At 37.2% G+C, this 17,814-nt stretch overlaps 3 protein-coding genes across 3 annotated transcripts; 2 read left to right on the top strand and 1 right to left on the bottom strand.

The window, feature by feature from the left end:
• Positions 1–8,325: 8,325 nt before the first annotated feature.
• Positions 8,326–9,557, bottom strand: LOC135086191 (DNA-directed RNA polymerases I, II, and III subunit RPABC3). The gene is made up of 2 exons (XM_063980993.1): positions 9,152–9,557; positions 8,326–8,793 (listed from the first exon to the last, which is right to left on the bottom strand). The coding sequence occupies exons 1-2, from the start codon at positions 9,442–9,444 to the stop codon at positions 8,634–8,636; spliced, it is 453 nt and encodes a 150-aa protein (XP_063837063.1). The 5' UTR covers positions 9,445–9,557; the 3' UTR covers positions 8,326–8,633.
• A 262-nt stretch (positions 9,558–9,819) lies between these two features.
• Positions 9,820–12,714, top strand: LOC135086075 (H/ACA ribonucleoprotein complex subunit 4). The gene has a single exon (XM_063980836.1). It carries the CDS (start codon positions 10,011–10,013, stop codon positions 11,541–11,543), a length of 1,533 nt encoding a protein of 510 aa, XP_063836906.1. The 5' UTR covers positions 9,820–10,010; the 3' UTR covers positions 11,544–12,714.
• Positions 12,715–13,312: 598 nt separating this feature from the next.
• Positions 13,313–17,768, top strand: LOC135086131 (zinc finger protein 782-like). Its single transcript, XM_063980934.1, has 4 exons — positions 13,313–14,334; positions 14,713–14,846; positions 15,770–15,884; positions 17,476–17,768. The coding sequence occupies exons 1-4, from the start codon at positions 13,435–13,437 to the stop codon at positions 17,749–17,751; spliced, it is 1,425 nt and encodes a 474-aa protein (XP_063837004.1). The 5' UTR covers positions 13,313–13,434; the 3' UTR covers positions 17,752–17,768.
• Positions 17,769–17,814: the final 46 nt, after the last annotated feature.

Here is a 17,814-nt window from a genome sequence, read left to right on the forward strand (position 1 = left end):
ATATGAAGTCCATTTGATTCATGTTTTTGGTAAAGTATAATCTCTACCCAAAAAATAGCGTAACCCAAAGTACGAGGCTAAAAATTGCTAAGTAGAAAATAATCTGTCTGTGTTTGAAGCATTTTTTAAAAACTGACATAAAATCAGGCCATGAACTTTTACGCGACGCTTACGAACTTTCAATCAAAATTAAATCAATATACTGTAAAGTAAAACCTCTTTTCTTCACGGCCGTAAACATAAAAAGTAAAAATAAAAATAAAAAGCAAAGATCAGTGCCGCCAACATCGTAAAGGTGCGCCGTATCATAGCGCGCCATTTTAACGAGCGAATATTCTGGAGTCACTCGAGTTTGTCATTTTTATTTTATAACTGACCCGGCGAAATTCGTACCACCTTTGTTCATCAGAAAATTCAGAAAAAATTTAAGTGTAATAGTAATCTAAACGGGATAGAATTTTCGAAATCAATCCAGTTTTTCTATTCACTAAAAACTGGAAAACAATAAAAACTTTCCTCTTTAAAAATGTACACTTATTGCATCCATTATTGAATGATGATTGTGATTGCAATTTTTTCACATTCCACGTTTAGATTATTCCCTGTCAAAAGCAACTGAAACTTCAGCTTAAAAAAGCTCGGAAAAGCTTTACCGTGAAAAACTGGCCTAGTAAAGCCGCGCTACGGCTTTGTAGCTTTTCTTTTTTCACGATTAGCTTTTTTGGACTTTTACATAAAATATCTGAGTGAGCTTCAGTGTTGGGAATCGATGACTGATTTTAACCTAATCTAATTAGAAAAGCTTACTAAATTTACGTTTCTCTACGTACGTACACTTACTTTTACAACAAAACCGCAGCTTTAGCTCTTAGCTCTATGTAATATAACTAAATTAATGTTGATAGGTACTTGGGGGCTTGGGGCTATAAATATGAATACCTATTGTTGATAAGCTAACATAGTTACTCTGTAGATAAAAAGAGTATAATTCAAAATATTGACCAACTATTAAATTTGCAAAATAGGTTAAAATTTAATATAATTTTGTGTACTTTACCCTATGTAAATTCAGGGTATAATCTAAATAAGATAAACAAGAACATATTTGATTTAAATATACTTATGTATAACTTGACTTATCGTCATAGCGACGCACTTTTACTTTTTGACGTAAATAAATTTATTTCTAGCTTTAAGTTGACTGTAGATACAATGTATCTCTCTAAAAAATTGAAGAATAAATTAGCCTCATTGTTTGCATACAATATTAAATGTAATTATATTCATAAAACTGATCATAGTGAGGGTACTAATAATTTGATATCTCAGTATGTAAATAGTAACAATATTATGACTGTACCTACTACTAGTTGTTTAAACTGAGGCACTCGACAAAGGCCAAGCCCGGAACATTCAAGATTGTTCATCAAAATATTCAAGGCTTGGCCAGCAAAGTCTTAGAAATAGAGCTATTCTTAAAAAGTTTTGATATTAATGTAATATGTATTACTGAACACTGGCTAAAGAAATATGAAAGCTCTTTTCATATAGATAATTATCAGTTAAGTAGCGCGTTTTTCAGGAAGTCTGCCATTCACGGAGGCTCCTTAATATTTGTGAATAATAATATTAAATATAAAGAACGCAAAGATGTAGTAGGGCTATCAGTTGAGCGTGTTGTCGAAATTTCCTGTGTCGAGCTTGAGAGTTACATCATTGTATGTGTGTATAGACCCCCTTCTGGGGACTTTGGTATTTTTGAAGCGGCTATTGAGGACGCTCTTAATAAAACTTGTAACAGCAACAAAAAGGTCTTAGTTTGTGGAGATTTTAACGTCAATTTACTAGATAGCTCATCATCATATTCTGTAAGACTACTTTCCCTTTTTCAGTCATTTAACTTGTTTAGTCAATTTAAGGAAGCAACTAGAATTACGGAAACCACAGCTACTTGTCTAGATAATATTTTCTCTAGCTGTGTCCCTGACAATAAAGCTGTCATACACAATCTTACGTCAGATCACTGTGGTATTAAAGTAGAATTTATTTGTAATAATTTGAATAATAAAAGTAAAAAAAATGCCGTATGTAGACCTGTAACCATTAGTCGTCTAGAACGTTTTAAAAATAATCTTGAAAATAAATTGCATTTAGTCCCGTATGTTCAGGGAGACCCAGATGCTCTTTACAATAACCTTTTCGAATGTATTAAAACCGAACATGACAAAGTTTTTACGGTAAAGCCATTAAAACCAAATACCAAATCAAAGTTTAGTGACTGGGCTACTAAGGGAATATACAAAAGTCGAAATACGTTATATGAACTTTATGGCATGAAAAAGTATAATAATAGTATATCTTTTCTTGAGCATGTAAAAAAGTATTCAAAAATTTTTAAGAAAGTTTGCTTCATGGCTAAGTCTTTTTATATTCGGGACAAGATAGGGAACGCCAGTAATAAAATAAAAGAAACTTGGAATGTTATCAACCGAGAGACTGGTAAACTAAAACCAAGAGATAATGACTTTTCTCTCAAAGTTCACGATAATTTGATATCTGCAGATAAAGATGTAGCGGAAGCTTTTGACAATTTTTTTGGGAATATAGCTTCAGCAACAACTGCCAACTTAAAGTCATCTCCCTCCGAGGCCGAAGAAATATTGAAAACCCACGTGACACCCTGTGACTCGCACTTCTCTTTTAAACATATTACTCCATTAGATATCACTAAAACTTTTAATCTTTTAAACGTAAAGAGTACAACTGATATCTGGGGCATCTCTGTCAAGATAGTCAAACACATTATTGATATAATTTCCCCACAGTTAGCGATAATATTCAATAATTGCATAGAGAAGGGAATCTTCCCCGACCTCATGAAACATAGTAGACTAATGCCATTATTTAAGTCTGGTAGCAAAACCGACCCTGGCAATTATAGACCCATTTCTATCTTGCCCGCTCTGAGCAAGATTTTTGAAAAAATCATACAGGAGCAACTTATGATTCACTTTGGCTCTAATAAACTATTTCATAGTGAACAATATGGTTTCACCAAGGGTCGTTCCACCACCGATGCAGGGGTTGCACTACTTAAACATATCTTCGAGGCTTGGGAGAATTCTCAAAATGCACTAGGGGTCTTCTGTGATCTCTCAAAAGCTTTTGACTGCGTAGAACATCAAACGCTAATTCGCAAACTGCACTATTATGGGGTAAAGGACTCGGCTTTGGATTTAATACAATCCTATTTAAACTTTAGAGTTCAAAAAGTTGACATAAATGGTGTTTTGTCTTCTGGGTCACCTGTGAAAATGGGAGTTCCGCAGGGGTCCATTCTGGGTCCATTCTTGTTTCTTATATACATTAATGATCTACCATATTTTGTTAAGGACTCTTGCGAAATCGTGTTATTTGCTGATGACACATCTTTGATTTTTAATATCGATAGAAGTAAAAATAACTTTGACGATGTAAATAATGCACTAACAAGAGTTTTAAGTTGGTTCACTACAAATAATTTACAACTCAATGCAAAGAAAACAAAATGTATAAAATTCTCTTTGCCTAACGTAAAAACAGTTAGTACACAAATAGAACTTAATAATAATGCAATCGATCTGGTAGACTCTACTGTATTTCTGGGAATTACCCTGGATTCAAAACTCCAGTGGGGCCCCCATATAGAAACTCTGGCGGGAAAGCTCAGCTCAGCGGCTTTTGCAATAAAAAGGATACGGTCATTAACCGATGTTTCAACAGCTCGCTTAGTCTACTTTAGCTACTTTCATAGCCTAATGTCATATGGAATCATGCTGTGGGGCAAAGCTGCAGATTTTGAAACAATATTTATTTTGCAAAAACGTGCGATAAGATACTTGTATAAAATGAAAGCAAGAGCATCCCTTAGAGAATTGTTTAAAGAAATTGGCATTCTCACGGCCGCTTCACAATACATCTTAAACTGTATTCTATTTATTCAAAAAAATATTACTGAATTCAAAAAGAAAAGTGATATTCACCAAATTAACACTAGAAATAAAAATAAATTGGCTATACCCGCTTTTAGACTTAATAAAGTGTTTGCTACTTTTATGGGACAAGGTATCCATTTTTTTATAACAAAGTCCCTGATAAATATAAAGAGCTACCGTATAATAAATTTAAAGATATAGTTAAAGATCACATGCTTAAAAAAGCCTATTATACAACTCGAGATTTTCTTAATGATAAGTCATCCTGGGAGTAGGATTATGGTCCTCTCATGCTCGCACTAAAAAGAATTAAAATGAAAAGTAATGTATAAACTAATAATAATTTCTCAAATGTTATAGTGTCATGCTTCTCAATCTGGACTGTTACTTAGCTTTATTATTAGTTTTTTTTTAAAGAGATAACTTGGAATTGTCATTCTCACTAAAATGTCTCTGGGGTGGTGGCGTAGTGAGGCGGGTCGTTACATTCCCTCTAATATGGTCGAGTGAAGCGATGGCTGGTTCACTCGTCATGTCTGTGAACAGGCGCTGCTTTCGGGGACTGGTCAATCCAAGTTATTCAAATTTATGTATGCGAGTCATTTCTACTAGTATCTTAATATGTAAGTCTAGATATTAGCACGTCACTACCTTGTTTAATATACCACGCAATCTTGTATACCCATTCTTATAAGATACACCATACAAGAATGCATGGTAAATTCAGTGAACTGCTCCTGAATCGAATGTACCTACTACTACTATTTCTATTTATTTATATTAACCGGCAGACAGTGGTGACTGAGTTTGTTGCGGCGCTTCTTCTCAGCACTTGCCAAATGTTGGTCTCGAAGCGCTGGTAGGGTAAAAAGATTATGAGACATGTAGAGGCTCCTTAAGAGCAAAATGACGATTTGTAAGAACTATTTATTAGTCCAAACAAATAAAGAAATTTTGACTTTGACTTTTTTTGACTTTGACTTTGAACAGACGACTCAACTCGGACATTTTAATGTAGCAGCGAAAATCATTCGTTCGTTTCAGCCAAATGACGTCCACTTCTGGACAAAGGATTTTCATAACGACTGGTCCTACGCTGCCCGCACCCAAGTACTTCCCGTAACCTTCACCAGATCGTCGGTCCACCTAAAAGTGGGGGGCCTGCCCCACCACCACGTCTTCTAGCCCACCGAAATCGGAACAACGAAAATAAATTTTCAAATTAAGAAAATGCAAATAATTTTATCTTTTTGTAGTAACTAAGTTTCTTGCGCTGCTTCTTCTCTGCACTGGCCCATTTATTGTCTCGAAGGGTAGGGTTATTACTTGGTCGTGTAAACGTGCTTTTTAAAAGCCTTGCAATGATAAAATGAGTTTTGAGTTTTTATCGAGTGATCCCAGAGTAGGGCCCGACCATAAACAAACAAGTCAACGCGGAAAACGAGTTTATAAAAAACGTCATTTGCATCTGCGCGCCTCTTCCCGCCTCCGCGCCGCGATTGGTCGCCGCGCGCCCAATGGCTGGCGGCGTCGATTTAAATTTCGAATCATTTCCCTTTTTCCGCGATAGACAATGAAGGCATCATTGTCGTTTATTTTGATTTTAAATTTAGAATCTCAATGATAAGATGGGACAAAAGAAAATTATTTGGGGACCATTTTCAATCTTACTTTTATTTTGTAGAATGAATTTATTTTTTTGTACAGAAAAATGGATGTCCAGCAGTGTGCATAGTGGACGTCATTTGGCTAAAACGAAAAGAACTGGACCCATCTTCAATGTGCATTATGAACAAAAATCTATTTTAGAATCTTAGAGTAGGCGCAGTTGCTGGAAGAAAATAATCCGGTGACTTGGCCTGTGGACCAAGCTAAAAAAATGGGTCAAGTTGCCGGAAAACTCCTCAAAATCTCAATTTTTATAATACAACGTTAACGATACCTACCAATTAATTAAATAGACAAAATCATCGAACTTTAGTCGCTCATTAACAGCTCGAGCAGTAATCGCTCGTTAGCGCTACAAATTGAACTAATTACCACCCTCGGGCGGTGACGCGCTAGCCCTCTATGAGCAGTGGCGCGCTGGCCTTGATAAAGATTGTATTCTTGGTCGGGACAAAATGTATTTTTCAGTTGGTTGCGCCGGGATATTACATCACAGAACAGTAACTTACTTCGTTAATATTTGAAATAAGTGTTCTAGTATGATTTGTTAAAATTTTGAATTGGATCTCAAATAATTAGAAATTAAGCCTCTGTATCTGTAGAAATAGAGGTAACAAAACACTACGAAATAACAAGTTACAGTTGTTTATTTTAAATTTGAGTTTTTTGAAGTGAAATGTTAACTCTAATACCTACTTTTGTCTAGAGTGTCTCGGCTACAAGTTGTAGCCGAGCCACACTCTACTAGACAAAGCCTACAACACGAAAGAACAATAAGTGGTAATGATGACGTAACTTTAGATTACCAATCGTTTTCGTTACTTTATTGAATCCATATCTTTAAAACGATACTTACGTTCTCAATAATTTAGATTATAGGAGGCTTAAACAGCTAAAACAGCTTATCTCAGTTAAAATTAATAAATCTGTTTGTTTATTTAATTTTTTTATTCTATCGATTGACTTTCCCATGAAAGAATATGCTGTCCTAGCATGACGTCTAATTTGCAGAAAAAGGACGAACAAACGAGCCGAATAAGGAAGTCAACGCGCGACTGCACGACTGCACGCAGCGCGCACGTGCCCGTAACGAGCGCGTGATTGGCTTTGTTTTAGTTTAGAAGTTTGGCGATGGGTATAAAGAATTGGAATGCATTGTAAATTGTTTTGATACGAGAATTCGCTTAAGTTTTTGAAGATTATGAAATTATTTTATAAAAAACTGGAAGAGATCGCTTCCTGCCGATACGGGCTTTCAATGATGATAAATCCCGTTTTTTTGCAGGAACTGATTTTTTTTCCAGATCCCGTTTAGTTGTAATACGTTTATATCATTCTCTTTGCAGTGTCCCGCAAAAAACTGTTAAATTCGATCTCGGAATTCGAAATTGAACACGACCGCCTACTTTTGCGGTATACTGCATTTACTGCATCCCGTAAAACTGGATTGGTATGGGATTAAGGGCCCAGACTACGATGATAAATTGTCTGCTTAGGAATTATGTATTTTTTTAACTGTTTGCGGGAAACTTTTTGTCTCCTAGATTTTTGATATGCACCGCTTCTAGGGAAAGTTCCTATGGAGGGTTATAAAAATCCAAAACACCCTGAGGCCTTTTCAAATCACTTTAGTTATGCACATTTGAACAAAAACAGAAGGGATAATGACGCGTTATGAACCCTTGTTTGGGGGAGGTTTTACCCGTGGCATCACTCGCTAGCGCAGCGGTGGTCCTGGGAACTCGAACGCTGTTGTTATAATAGCGTAGCGTCACAGCTTTAAAGTATACCTTACGGCTAAAATGCAGAACAAGCGAACGATACCATAATAATATTATAAATTATAAATAATTATAAATGAGAAATTTTGACAAATAAACCGAAAATACAATTTTAAACCGATATTGCAACAGTAAATTATTTGGTTCAATTTATTTCTTTGCCTACTTTTATACGACATTTGCTAACGCCATCTAACGTAATTAAAACGAAACCTTTAGTTATTCTACTCCCCGATAGAGGGCAGTAATCATTTCATAGTAGTTCATCTTTTTGTCGCTAGATGGTAGTAACTGGTGGACTTAATTACTTATTTGCTCAACAGATGGCAGTGTAATTGAATGATAGTTCAAGATTGCAATAAAAGATGGCGTTGTAAAATAATACTTGAATTAGTTTTTCTACTCACCACTAGATGGCGATAGCAAGTTGATTAGTCTTGTTATTAGTTACTAGATGGCGTTAGTATTTTTGCTAAACTAGCTTTGCGCTACTAGCGTTTTTAGTGGAAAATTAACTCGACTGATAAAAAAAATTAACATCAGTAATTATTTTTTTACGTTTGTTAAATCAATTAAACATTAAAAAAGAAACGCGGCTACGTCATATTAGTTTTCATGTAGGTATGTATGGTAAGTGATGGTAAGTATATGGACTTGTTTTTCAACCTAGGTAGTATATTTTCATTTGTAAGTTTTTTATGTTATCAAAGTAACCTATCTAGAAATTAAATTTTTTTTTCTCAATTGAAATAAAAACTAAAAATAATTTTTTTTCTTGATTTAGTTGACTCAGACAAAATGCATTTCTAATATTCTAATGCATGTAGGAAATATTATTACTGGTAGTTATTTTATTTGATATTGAAAGTATTGAAAGTGGGAAATCAAGTAAAACAATCGGGTAGAAACTTACATAATTTTAATCTTATATTACATTTAACAATTAACCTATTGTAACTGCTGTAGTCAATATTGTTTCACACTGGAATTTCATTTGAAGACTCAAAATGATGAAAATCTACAAAATAGTTTTTAAGACTTTAACACCTTCACAAACATTACTATGAGGTCTCACAGTGCGCGTGGACACACAGGGTGACACACAAACCAATCACAGAGCTCTATTCAACGCTGTGCATTAGATTGCTTCACTTTGTTTGTGAATGTGGGTGTATTTGAATTATTTTAATAACCTAACACTATAAAGACATTAAAAAGCTAGTTTCTTCATCAGAAGGTACATGTGCTGATCTACTTCGAATCCGTGCAAGTTGTTCGCGTCTCCTTGCAGACGCATGAGGAGTCCACCGAATGAGACGTATGCTGCGAGCCGGGACGCTGGCTCCATGGCTGCTTCATCGCCTTCTATCCTGGAAAGTTATTTAAAAACAAGTTAGAAAACAAAAAAATAAAAATGTTTTTATCACATGGTTTTGGTTGCACAGATGTTAAGACTGAAAATGATGAGTTTAAAAAGGGTTAAGAAGATGATATTGTAAATGTAATATTGATTCTGAGTGAATCGGACTGTTAAGAATTAAGATATCTAACCAACACAACATCATTGTTCATTGAATCATTCAAACATTGAGATTCTAAAATAAACACTATTTGTAATACCATATTTATGAGCACTTGCACTTCAATAATAAAGCCAAAAGGACTTGCAAAACGCTACTTTCTTTGAGATTATTTTTGCACAATAATAAACAAACATCGAAAACTAACCTATAAACTTTCCCCGACATGACATACTCAAAGCTGTCGGCGCGGTTTCCCTCCGTCTCCAGAGGGTTCCATTCCCCTCCGTCGGGGTACCCGTTCTCCCTGAGGGTAGTAGCCAGCACCAACCGAAACTTTTCGCCCAACTCCATCGGATAAATCCAGGAATTAATGTCCAAAATTAGATCCATTTTGAACGATTCTGATTCGCAGTGTAATCGACTCACGCGGTCGAATTTCTTGCCTTCTGGATCCATGTCCTTAACGTTGAATATGTCCTCAAACAGAACGCCTGCCATTGTTGGATATTTCAGTACCTTTTAGCGCTGTAAATGGTATTTTTTAATTTTTTCATCAGCCTCGAAAAGATCGCGAGTTTTTGTTGACGAGGAAACGTCAAAAATGACAAATGCGCTACATGCATTATTTGAACGTTTAAGGAGCGTTTGGTATTTCCTGTGGGTATTTCTCTACGACTGAAATTTTATCTTGAAAATTTTACGATTTATATTGTTCAGCTTATGAAAAAGGTTCCTTTTTATTATTTTTAGAGAATTTTCATAATATAAGTGTGTTAAAATCATAATTAAAGCATTTTAATCTGATTTATTCATTTCATAATAAACGACTATGCGTTTAGTTAGCTCAGCTGGTTGTTGGCAACAATCGTCGAAATATGGTCGCGTTGCTACAAAATTAAAAAACTAACCTCCAACAACGCGCATTGCACGTGTCTCTTCTTTGTTTGTGCATTTATCGTGGTAATTTACATACAGTGCCCTAAATTAGGGCACTAGATTGTTTGTGTGACTCTTCAAAGAGGTCACGAATATTATTTGCGTTGAATAATCGCGAATAAACCGCTATGACGGACGTGCTACCACCCGGCGGGGAAGTCTTCTCCGAGAAGAAAAAGAAGAAAAATAAGGAAGGAGTGTCGCTGGGAGCCTACCAGAAGCTTGGGGACTTCAAGATCGAGCCATCGGAGAGCGTGAGCAAGCTAGACACTGCGTATTGGCCGCTGTTACTGAAGAATTTCGACCGACTCAATGTGCGCACTAACCATTACACGCCTCTGCCTTTTGGCCATTCGCCTCTGAAGCGGCCCATCACCGATTACATCAAGTCTGGATTCATCAACGTGGACAAGCCGAGCAACCCGAGCTCCCACGAAGTCGTGTCATGGATAAAACGTATTCTGAAAGTGGAAAAAACCGGGCATTCGGGCACGCTCGATCCGAAAGTGACAGGTTGTCTGATCGTGTGCATCGACAGGGCGACGAGACTCGTAAAATCCCAGCAAAACGCCGGAAAAGAGTATGTTGCTGTCTTCAGCTTGCATTCTGCTGTGGAAAGTATAAAAAAAGTCACACAAGGACTGGAGAAACTCCGTGGCGCGCTGTTCCAACGGCCTCCACTAATATCGGCTGTGAAGAGACAGCTGCGAGTCCGGTCTGTGTACGATAGCAAACTACTGGACTTCGATCAGGAACGTAACATCGGTGTGTTCTGGGTGAGCTGTGAGGCTGGTTCGTACATCCGTACCATGTGTGTGCATCTGGGCCTGATGCTGGGCGTTGGGGGCCAGATGATCGAGCTTCGTCGAGTACGCTCCGGCATCCAAGGCGAGAAGGAAGGTATGGTGACGATGCATGATATTTTAGATGCGCAATGGGCGTATGAAAATCACAAAGATGAGACGTACATTAGGAGAGTTATAAAGCCACTGGAAGGCTTGTTAATTGCACACAAAAGAATTTTCATCAAGGACAGTGCGGTGAACGCTGTGTGTTACGGAGCGAAGGTGCTGCTGCCTGGTGTACTGAGGTACGAAGACGGTATAGAAATAGATCAAGAAATTGTAATCGTCACCACCAAAGGCGAGGCTGTGGCTCTGGCGATTGCGCTTATGACCACATCAACGATGGCTTCGTGCGATCACGGCGTCGCAGCGAAATTGAAGAGAGTCATCATGGAGCGTGACACATATCCCAGAAAGTGGGGCTTGGGACCCAAAGCATCCCAGAAGAAGCAGCTTATTTCGCAGGGAAAACTTGATAAATATGGAAAGCCTAACGAAAACACGCCATCGGAGTGGCTAAACAGTTATGTCGACTACAAGCCCCCCAAGAGCAAGAGTGAAAACGCTGAAAACGGTGACGCAGAAGAAGAAACTACGAGGAAAAGGACAGCGAGCACTGCTAATGCTGACGACCCCAACAATTCGACTGAGCTGAAGTCAGAGAAAAAGAAAAAAAAGAAAAAACGCGACCAAGAGGAAGCCGCAGACGGTGATGCGACCATGGACGGCACGACAGAAGACGCCGATGACTCTGCACGTAAAGAAAAGAAAAAAAAGAAGAAGAAAGACAGGGAACAAGAGAGACAGGACGAATGAAAACTTGAGTTAGTTATGTAAGTATATTGTTTTGACGTTTTATAATGTGATGGAGACAATCAGTAAATCAGTTTGCACGAGAAGTTTTATTTTACTTAAGAAGATGTTCTTATAATAACAATTTTTATCCTTAACTAGCATTTTCACTAGACTAGATTATAGGGAATATCGTGTTATCTCTAGAAAACATTCTGTTGGTAGATGCCAAATATATAATTGTTTTAGAGCTAGACTATTTAGAGACAACCATAAAGAAGTGACTAACTCAAAGATTGAAATGTAACGTAACATGTTATTTTAAGTGCCTATTGAAACTATATTGTAAAATTGAGTGCTAAAACATAACAACAATCCATATGCGCGTAAGCTTTATATAAAACATATTGAATTATAGCATTTTTCTCATATAAAATTACATTATATTAGCAAAGATACATCTCCTATTTTTATAGTGATATGTTTTGTTGAAATTCTAAGGTCTGTATTGTGAAATTACACTATAAACTCACAGATTGAAGTCTAGTATTGGTTTTTTTCAATGAATGCTTGAATTAGTTTAGTAGATTCATACTTAGGTATCATTTTATAATACAGACCTTAGGTATAATAAATGATGAATGCATATTTTATAGGTGTGCTAGTTAAGCTACAATTTCCTTTGTAAATACGGGTTCGATTCGTTTACTAATCCCATTCTCATAAGTTGACACTAATTCACAATTCAGCGCAATGCCACTGAATAATATTCATTATAAAAACTCCAGAAAAACTGATTTTAAAAATCTAGCAAATGAATTATTTTTGAAATTGGGGTTCTTCAGACCGTTTTTTGTATAAAACGCACGTTTTTTAAGTCAGTCGCATGTTTTTAATGAAATTGTGTTCCAAAAAACACCTTTCTGAAACAGTCCCTAAGAAAAACCTAGATTTAAGTAATACATTGTTACTTAAAATTATAACTTGCATATTTTCATGCACCGCTTTGAATTGTAAATAAGTGAAATATTATTAGTTTAAGTTAGTTCTAAGTTAAGTTGTTACTAGCCATGAGGGCTTGGTACGATAAATGTTGATCAGAAGGCTTGCAGGACGGATTGCCATATCTTAGTTCGGTGATTTTCATTTGTACTGTGTAAGACGTGTTGCAATCAACATTAAATTGAAATAAGGATATTTGTGTTTGATTTTCTTCTAAAACAACCCTAATAATAATCCTAGTATTCTTCTTTAGGTAGGTACCTAACAGACGCACGTCTCATAGGCTGGTGTTAAACAGAGCTTGACTAGACAATGACCTCAGAAAATAGCACTATACTTCTGGTTTTGTGCATAATAGTGTACCTAGAATGTGCTATCAAATCCGTATCAAAATGTTTACAGTCCCCTAAGTTATGTGGAAGCTAAGAACAGGTTAAGTACTCCTTGAGCTTGCATGCAAAGTAAAGCAGCTTGCATAAAATGCATCACATCATAATGATTCCAAATTGCACTTATAATTTTTAATCTGATTTCATTATTTAGTTTTGCGATCAGTCATAATGATGTACCTACGGCTACGGCACCTACCCGTTTGTATTATGAATTAGCCATCTTTTATGATCCATCTTTTACGTTTGAGAAATCGAACCTTGATCCACGGTATACAAACTAACCACTCGGTATTTGGGTAGTTTATTTTAATAAAAATCTTTTTTGTCATTCGTTTCGTGAAACGTGTGTGGGACGGAACGTGTTTGACAACCATCAAATTGACATTGACGGAAGCAGATAGCAAAAAAAACTGGTTTTTTGTGATTTTCGTAAAATGAAAGTGCTTCCTTTAGCCTTATTTCTTTGTTATTTGTTTGATTAATGTTAGTAAAATTTGTGTTTAATACTCAATCCTGTCACCATGGCGGTCCACATTGAATTGGACAGCGATTTGTATACGTATGAGTACTTTCTGCAAGATGATGTGTGTAGATTGTGTTGGGGCAAAGACGCTGTTTGCGAGATCTTTGCGAAACCTTCGGAGAATCAGCAGATCTTGAAGAATGTGCTACTAGAGAAGATAAGAGAATGCCTGGAATTGGACATAAAGGAAGGCACGCACCCGTACAAGGCTTGTTTAAGTTGTTACAGTAAGATAGAGGAGTTCTACATGTTCAAACAAGTGTGTAAAGAAACAAATAGGCGTTTGCACGATATATTCACTAAACACAGTAAATTATTAAATGAAAATATCGATTATAATGTCAAAATTGAAAAAGATGATACCGATTACTCAGATCTGGAGACTAAAGCGGACTGGATAATATTTGAAAGCGTTAACGAAACAGACAATGATAGCGACCACTCCGATATTGATGTAAAATCAAAACCGTTGAGAAAGAAAAAAAAGAGTTCGTACAAAAAGTTACGAACTCCCACGTATTGTAATATTTGTAGGCTAGATTTGGAAACAGTGGAGAATCTCGCTCAGCATAATGAGCAAGCACACGGTATAGAGGAAAAGAGTGGTATGTTCAAATGTTTCGGTTGTGATAAACGGTTTAAGCATCGTAAGACAAGACTGGGACACGAGATAGCTGTGTGTAAAGGTTTGAAAGATGGTTACAAGTGTCCGAAATGTGATCGGTACCTGCCCAAGCGAGGGATGTACGAAGCCCACATGAGAGATCACCGGACGCAGCCAAACGTTGAGTTGCCAGAAGATATATTTCAGTGTTTCAAATGTTTAACGTATTTTAAGACTAAAATAAGTCTACAAGAGCACATGGCGCAACATGAGCCAAAGAAGTTTGTTTGTGAAGTAAGTATCAAACATAAAGAAAGTATTGGTCTATGTTGAAATAGTAATTTATTTATTTGGAAAGGTACACCAACTGTACATGTATACTTACACTATTTAAAAATTAATGTAGTAATAGTATTTATTTGGAGGTTTGCCCTTTGTGTAAAATTCAAGAAATATGCTGTAGAGATGATACCTCTGACTCTGGCTAACTGTCTAAATGGTTTAGATGACAGTTATTCTTTTTCCATATTTGCCAATATCACTTAAGCATTGCCAATACACAAGATGACTATTATCCACAAGATAAGAATCAATGCTGAGAATGCTGTTAGCATTAAGTCCATCCACCTATTTTGTGAAATAATGTTTTAAATAAACATCAAACGTTTACAGACGTGTGGCCGAGTATTCTCCAGGCGGGCGTACCTGAACCTCCATAAACGGATACACACCGGCTCTAAGCGATACTCGTGCGAGCTGTGCAACTACAAGTGCGCACAGCGGTCTTCCTTCAACGTACATATGAGGTAAACTCCGGTCCGTGAGCACGTAGAATTTTGTCCAATGACCCCTATCTACCCATCCTTATCGCTCGCACGTAATTATATTGCTGTCGCGACTGTGCGACTGGCACCCGCAGTGAGTGTGCGAGCGCGATAGCAACATAATTACGCACGAGCGATAAGAATGGGGTCATTGGACAAAATTCTACGTGCTCACGGACCAGACTATAACTGTCTGTTATTACTTCGTTTGTTTCAGCCGAGAGACGTCCACTGCTGGTCAAAGGACTCCCCATGGTTTTCCACAAAGACCGGTCCTGCGCCGCCTGCATCCAGGCACCTCCCGCGACCTTCACCAGATCGTCGGTCCACCTAGTGGGAGGCCTGCCAAACAAACCAAACCTCAACTCAACCTCAAACCCTCTTATTAATAAAAAGTTACACCTAGCATGAACTTTGGATTAAAATGACATAATCCATACTAAATGACAATTTAAGCCAGAGTTCAACTAGGGTGGAACTTTTATTAATAAATTGGAAAAGATCCTACCCGATTACCCGAAATACCTATCTACCTATAGATCTAAAGCAGTTCATTTTTTGGTTTCCATTCATTTTCCATCTGCAGGAAATGGCAAAGGCATTCTGTCATAGAGCCAGTGCAAATAAATAAATAATTGTAATTGTATTGCTTAAAATCAAAACTGTATTCTTAAGTTAAAACTATGTCAAAAGTCCACTTTTGCATGCCGTGGCAGCCTGTAATTAAGATAGCACCTAGTCCTAAGAAAAATATGTATGTAAACCCCTCTGCTTCTACTTGTGTCTGTCTTGTTGGTTGTCCTAAATAAATAAATAAATAAATTCCTTTTTTGTTTTATCTTAGTTTTTGTGAAAAAGGCAAAGGCATATTATGTTATACAGCCTATTATTATTCTGTTTCACAGAAAGCACACCGGCGAGCGTCCGTTTGCGTGCGACATGTGCCCGCTGCGATGCGTCTCGAGTTCCAACCTGAGAGCGCACCGTTTGCGACACCTTGGCGCCGGCCCGCAGTACGAGGTAATACCACAGAATAATAAGAAGTGGTCAAATACCTGCCTTGTTATGCATAAAAAATAAAAAAAAGTTCTACGTACAGAAGTTTTACTTCGATAAGGTATTTAAAAAAATGTATGCTCAATGTCAATAACAATATGGTGTAATTTAGCCTGTCTCAAGAGTCAAGCACCATTTTGTTGACAAACGTCAGTGATCGGCACTGCGCCGAAGCTATAGGGCTGACTTCGGTAAAATGATGTGACGTGAGGTGCCAAATAGCGGAAAATGGCGGAGGAAGTACAAATTATCATGAATAATATTAACTACTTATTTACCTCTCAGTGTCTTGAGGCAACTTAAAAAAATACATTCTGTGTTTTTATTATTATTTAGGCAGTTAAATACTGCACAATATTTAGTACACCATTTTCTTTATTTTCTTCCATCATACACAAGAATACGCGTGCGTAAGGCAATGTTCGCTCGTATGTGAGGCCTTGTCGAATAGTATCCTGTAGGTGGGTCATCGTGCGTGTTTTGTTTTCGATGTAAACTCGCGGAAATGAACAGGCCTGGTAATACGAAGTAATACCAGAGTAAATACAAATGAGTAAGTCATCTTCATAGAAACGCATCGAGCGCGGTTTGTATGCGGCGCGCACGCACACACTGACAAAATTCAGCGCACCTCACCGCTAATCCACGCTTAATTTTGTCAGTGTGTGCGTGCGCGCCGCATACGTATTGGCGCGCTCACATACAAACCGCGCTCGGCGTTTCTATGAAGATGACCTACTCATTTGTATTTACTCTGGTAATACGAGGATTACGAGGTGTGCATTATTTGTAAGTATTATTTTGGTTTAAATTTTATGCCTTTTGTTATCATTTATTTCATTAGTGTCGACACCGCCTTCCCGTTTTAAGTAACTGTCCTAACCATAGGTTGTCTGGAAGAGATCGCTTCATAGCGATAAGACCGCCTAGTTGTACCTTGTGTGTTCCTTTTCTTTCTGTTCTGTTATTTGGTGTGCAATAAAGAGTATTTATTATTATTTATTATTATTGTGCCCTATGCAATACTATTAGAATCGTGTTTTAAATCGTGTTATGTCCTCTGCGAGATTCGAACCCGCAACCATAGTGAGGGAGCAAGAGAAATCAAGATTGGTTTTTCCTTCTTGCAAGTTTTCAACAGTATTGGTGGTATAGGCCACAAGCTACCCATTCGAGACGTCATGACCGGTAGGGCAGCAAGAAAAACTTTCGAGTTCGAATCGTTTGCCTATTCGACAAAATTCGACATTCAATCTTTGGAAAAAGATCAATTTTTCCATCAATTCAAAAATTAAACGATAACTTTTCGTGCAACCATTTCTCATACTAAGTTCACTTTACGACACGTTCACAAGGGCGTTGTTGTAGTTTTCATACTAAATCTTTTGATGGCGATTCGAATACGCAAACGATTCGAACTCGAAAGTTGTTCGTGCTAGCCGTACGTAAATGGGTAGCTGGAACTATGATTGTGTGTGTGTGTGATTTTTAATTTAAAATAGGATTTTTGTGTGCTGTTCCATACTTATCAACATTAAAATCTCCTTCTTTACAGTGTTCAATCTGCAACAAAAAGTTCGGGTACAAACTCAGTTTAGAAGAGCACATAGCGATCACCCACGAGCGTTCCCAATCCTTCCGCTGCTCCGAGTGTGGAGCTAGTTACTGCCGCGTACGCGGCTTACGGCGCCATCTGTTGGCGAAACACGGGAAACAGCTGAAGTACGCGCGCGACAAAACTGAGACACAAGATAGAATAGACACGCAAGAAAAAGAGATAGAGGTTGATAGAGGGTTGTCACAGGATGTTTTGCAGAAAATTTATCAATAAAAGTATTTATATTGTTGTACATGTGTTTTTATAGAACAGTACCTCTAGTAGGAAAAACTTTCG

The sequence above is a fragment of the Ostrinia nubilalis genome, chromosome 30 (assembly GCF_963855985.1).
Source record: "Ostrinia nubilalis chromosome 30, ilOstNubi1.1, whole genome shotgun sequence".
In the NCBI taxonomy this organism is placed as follows: Eukaryota; Metazoa; Arthropoda; class Insecta; order Lepidoptera; family Crambidae; genus Ostrinia; species Ostrinia nubilalis.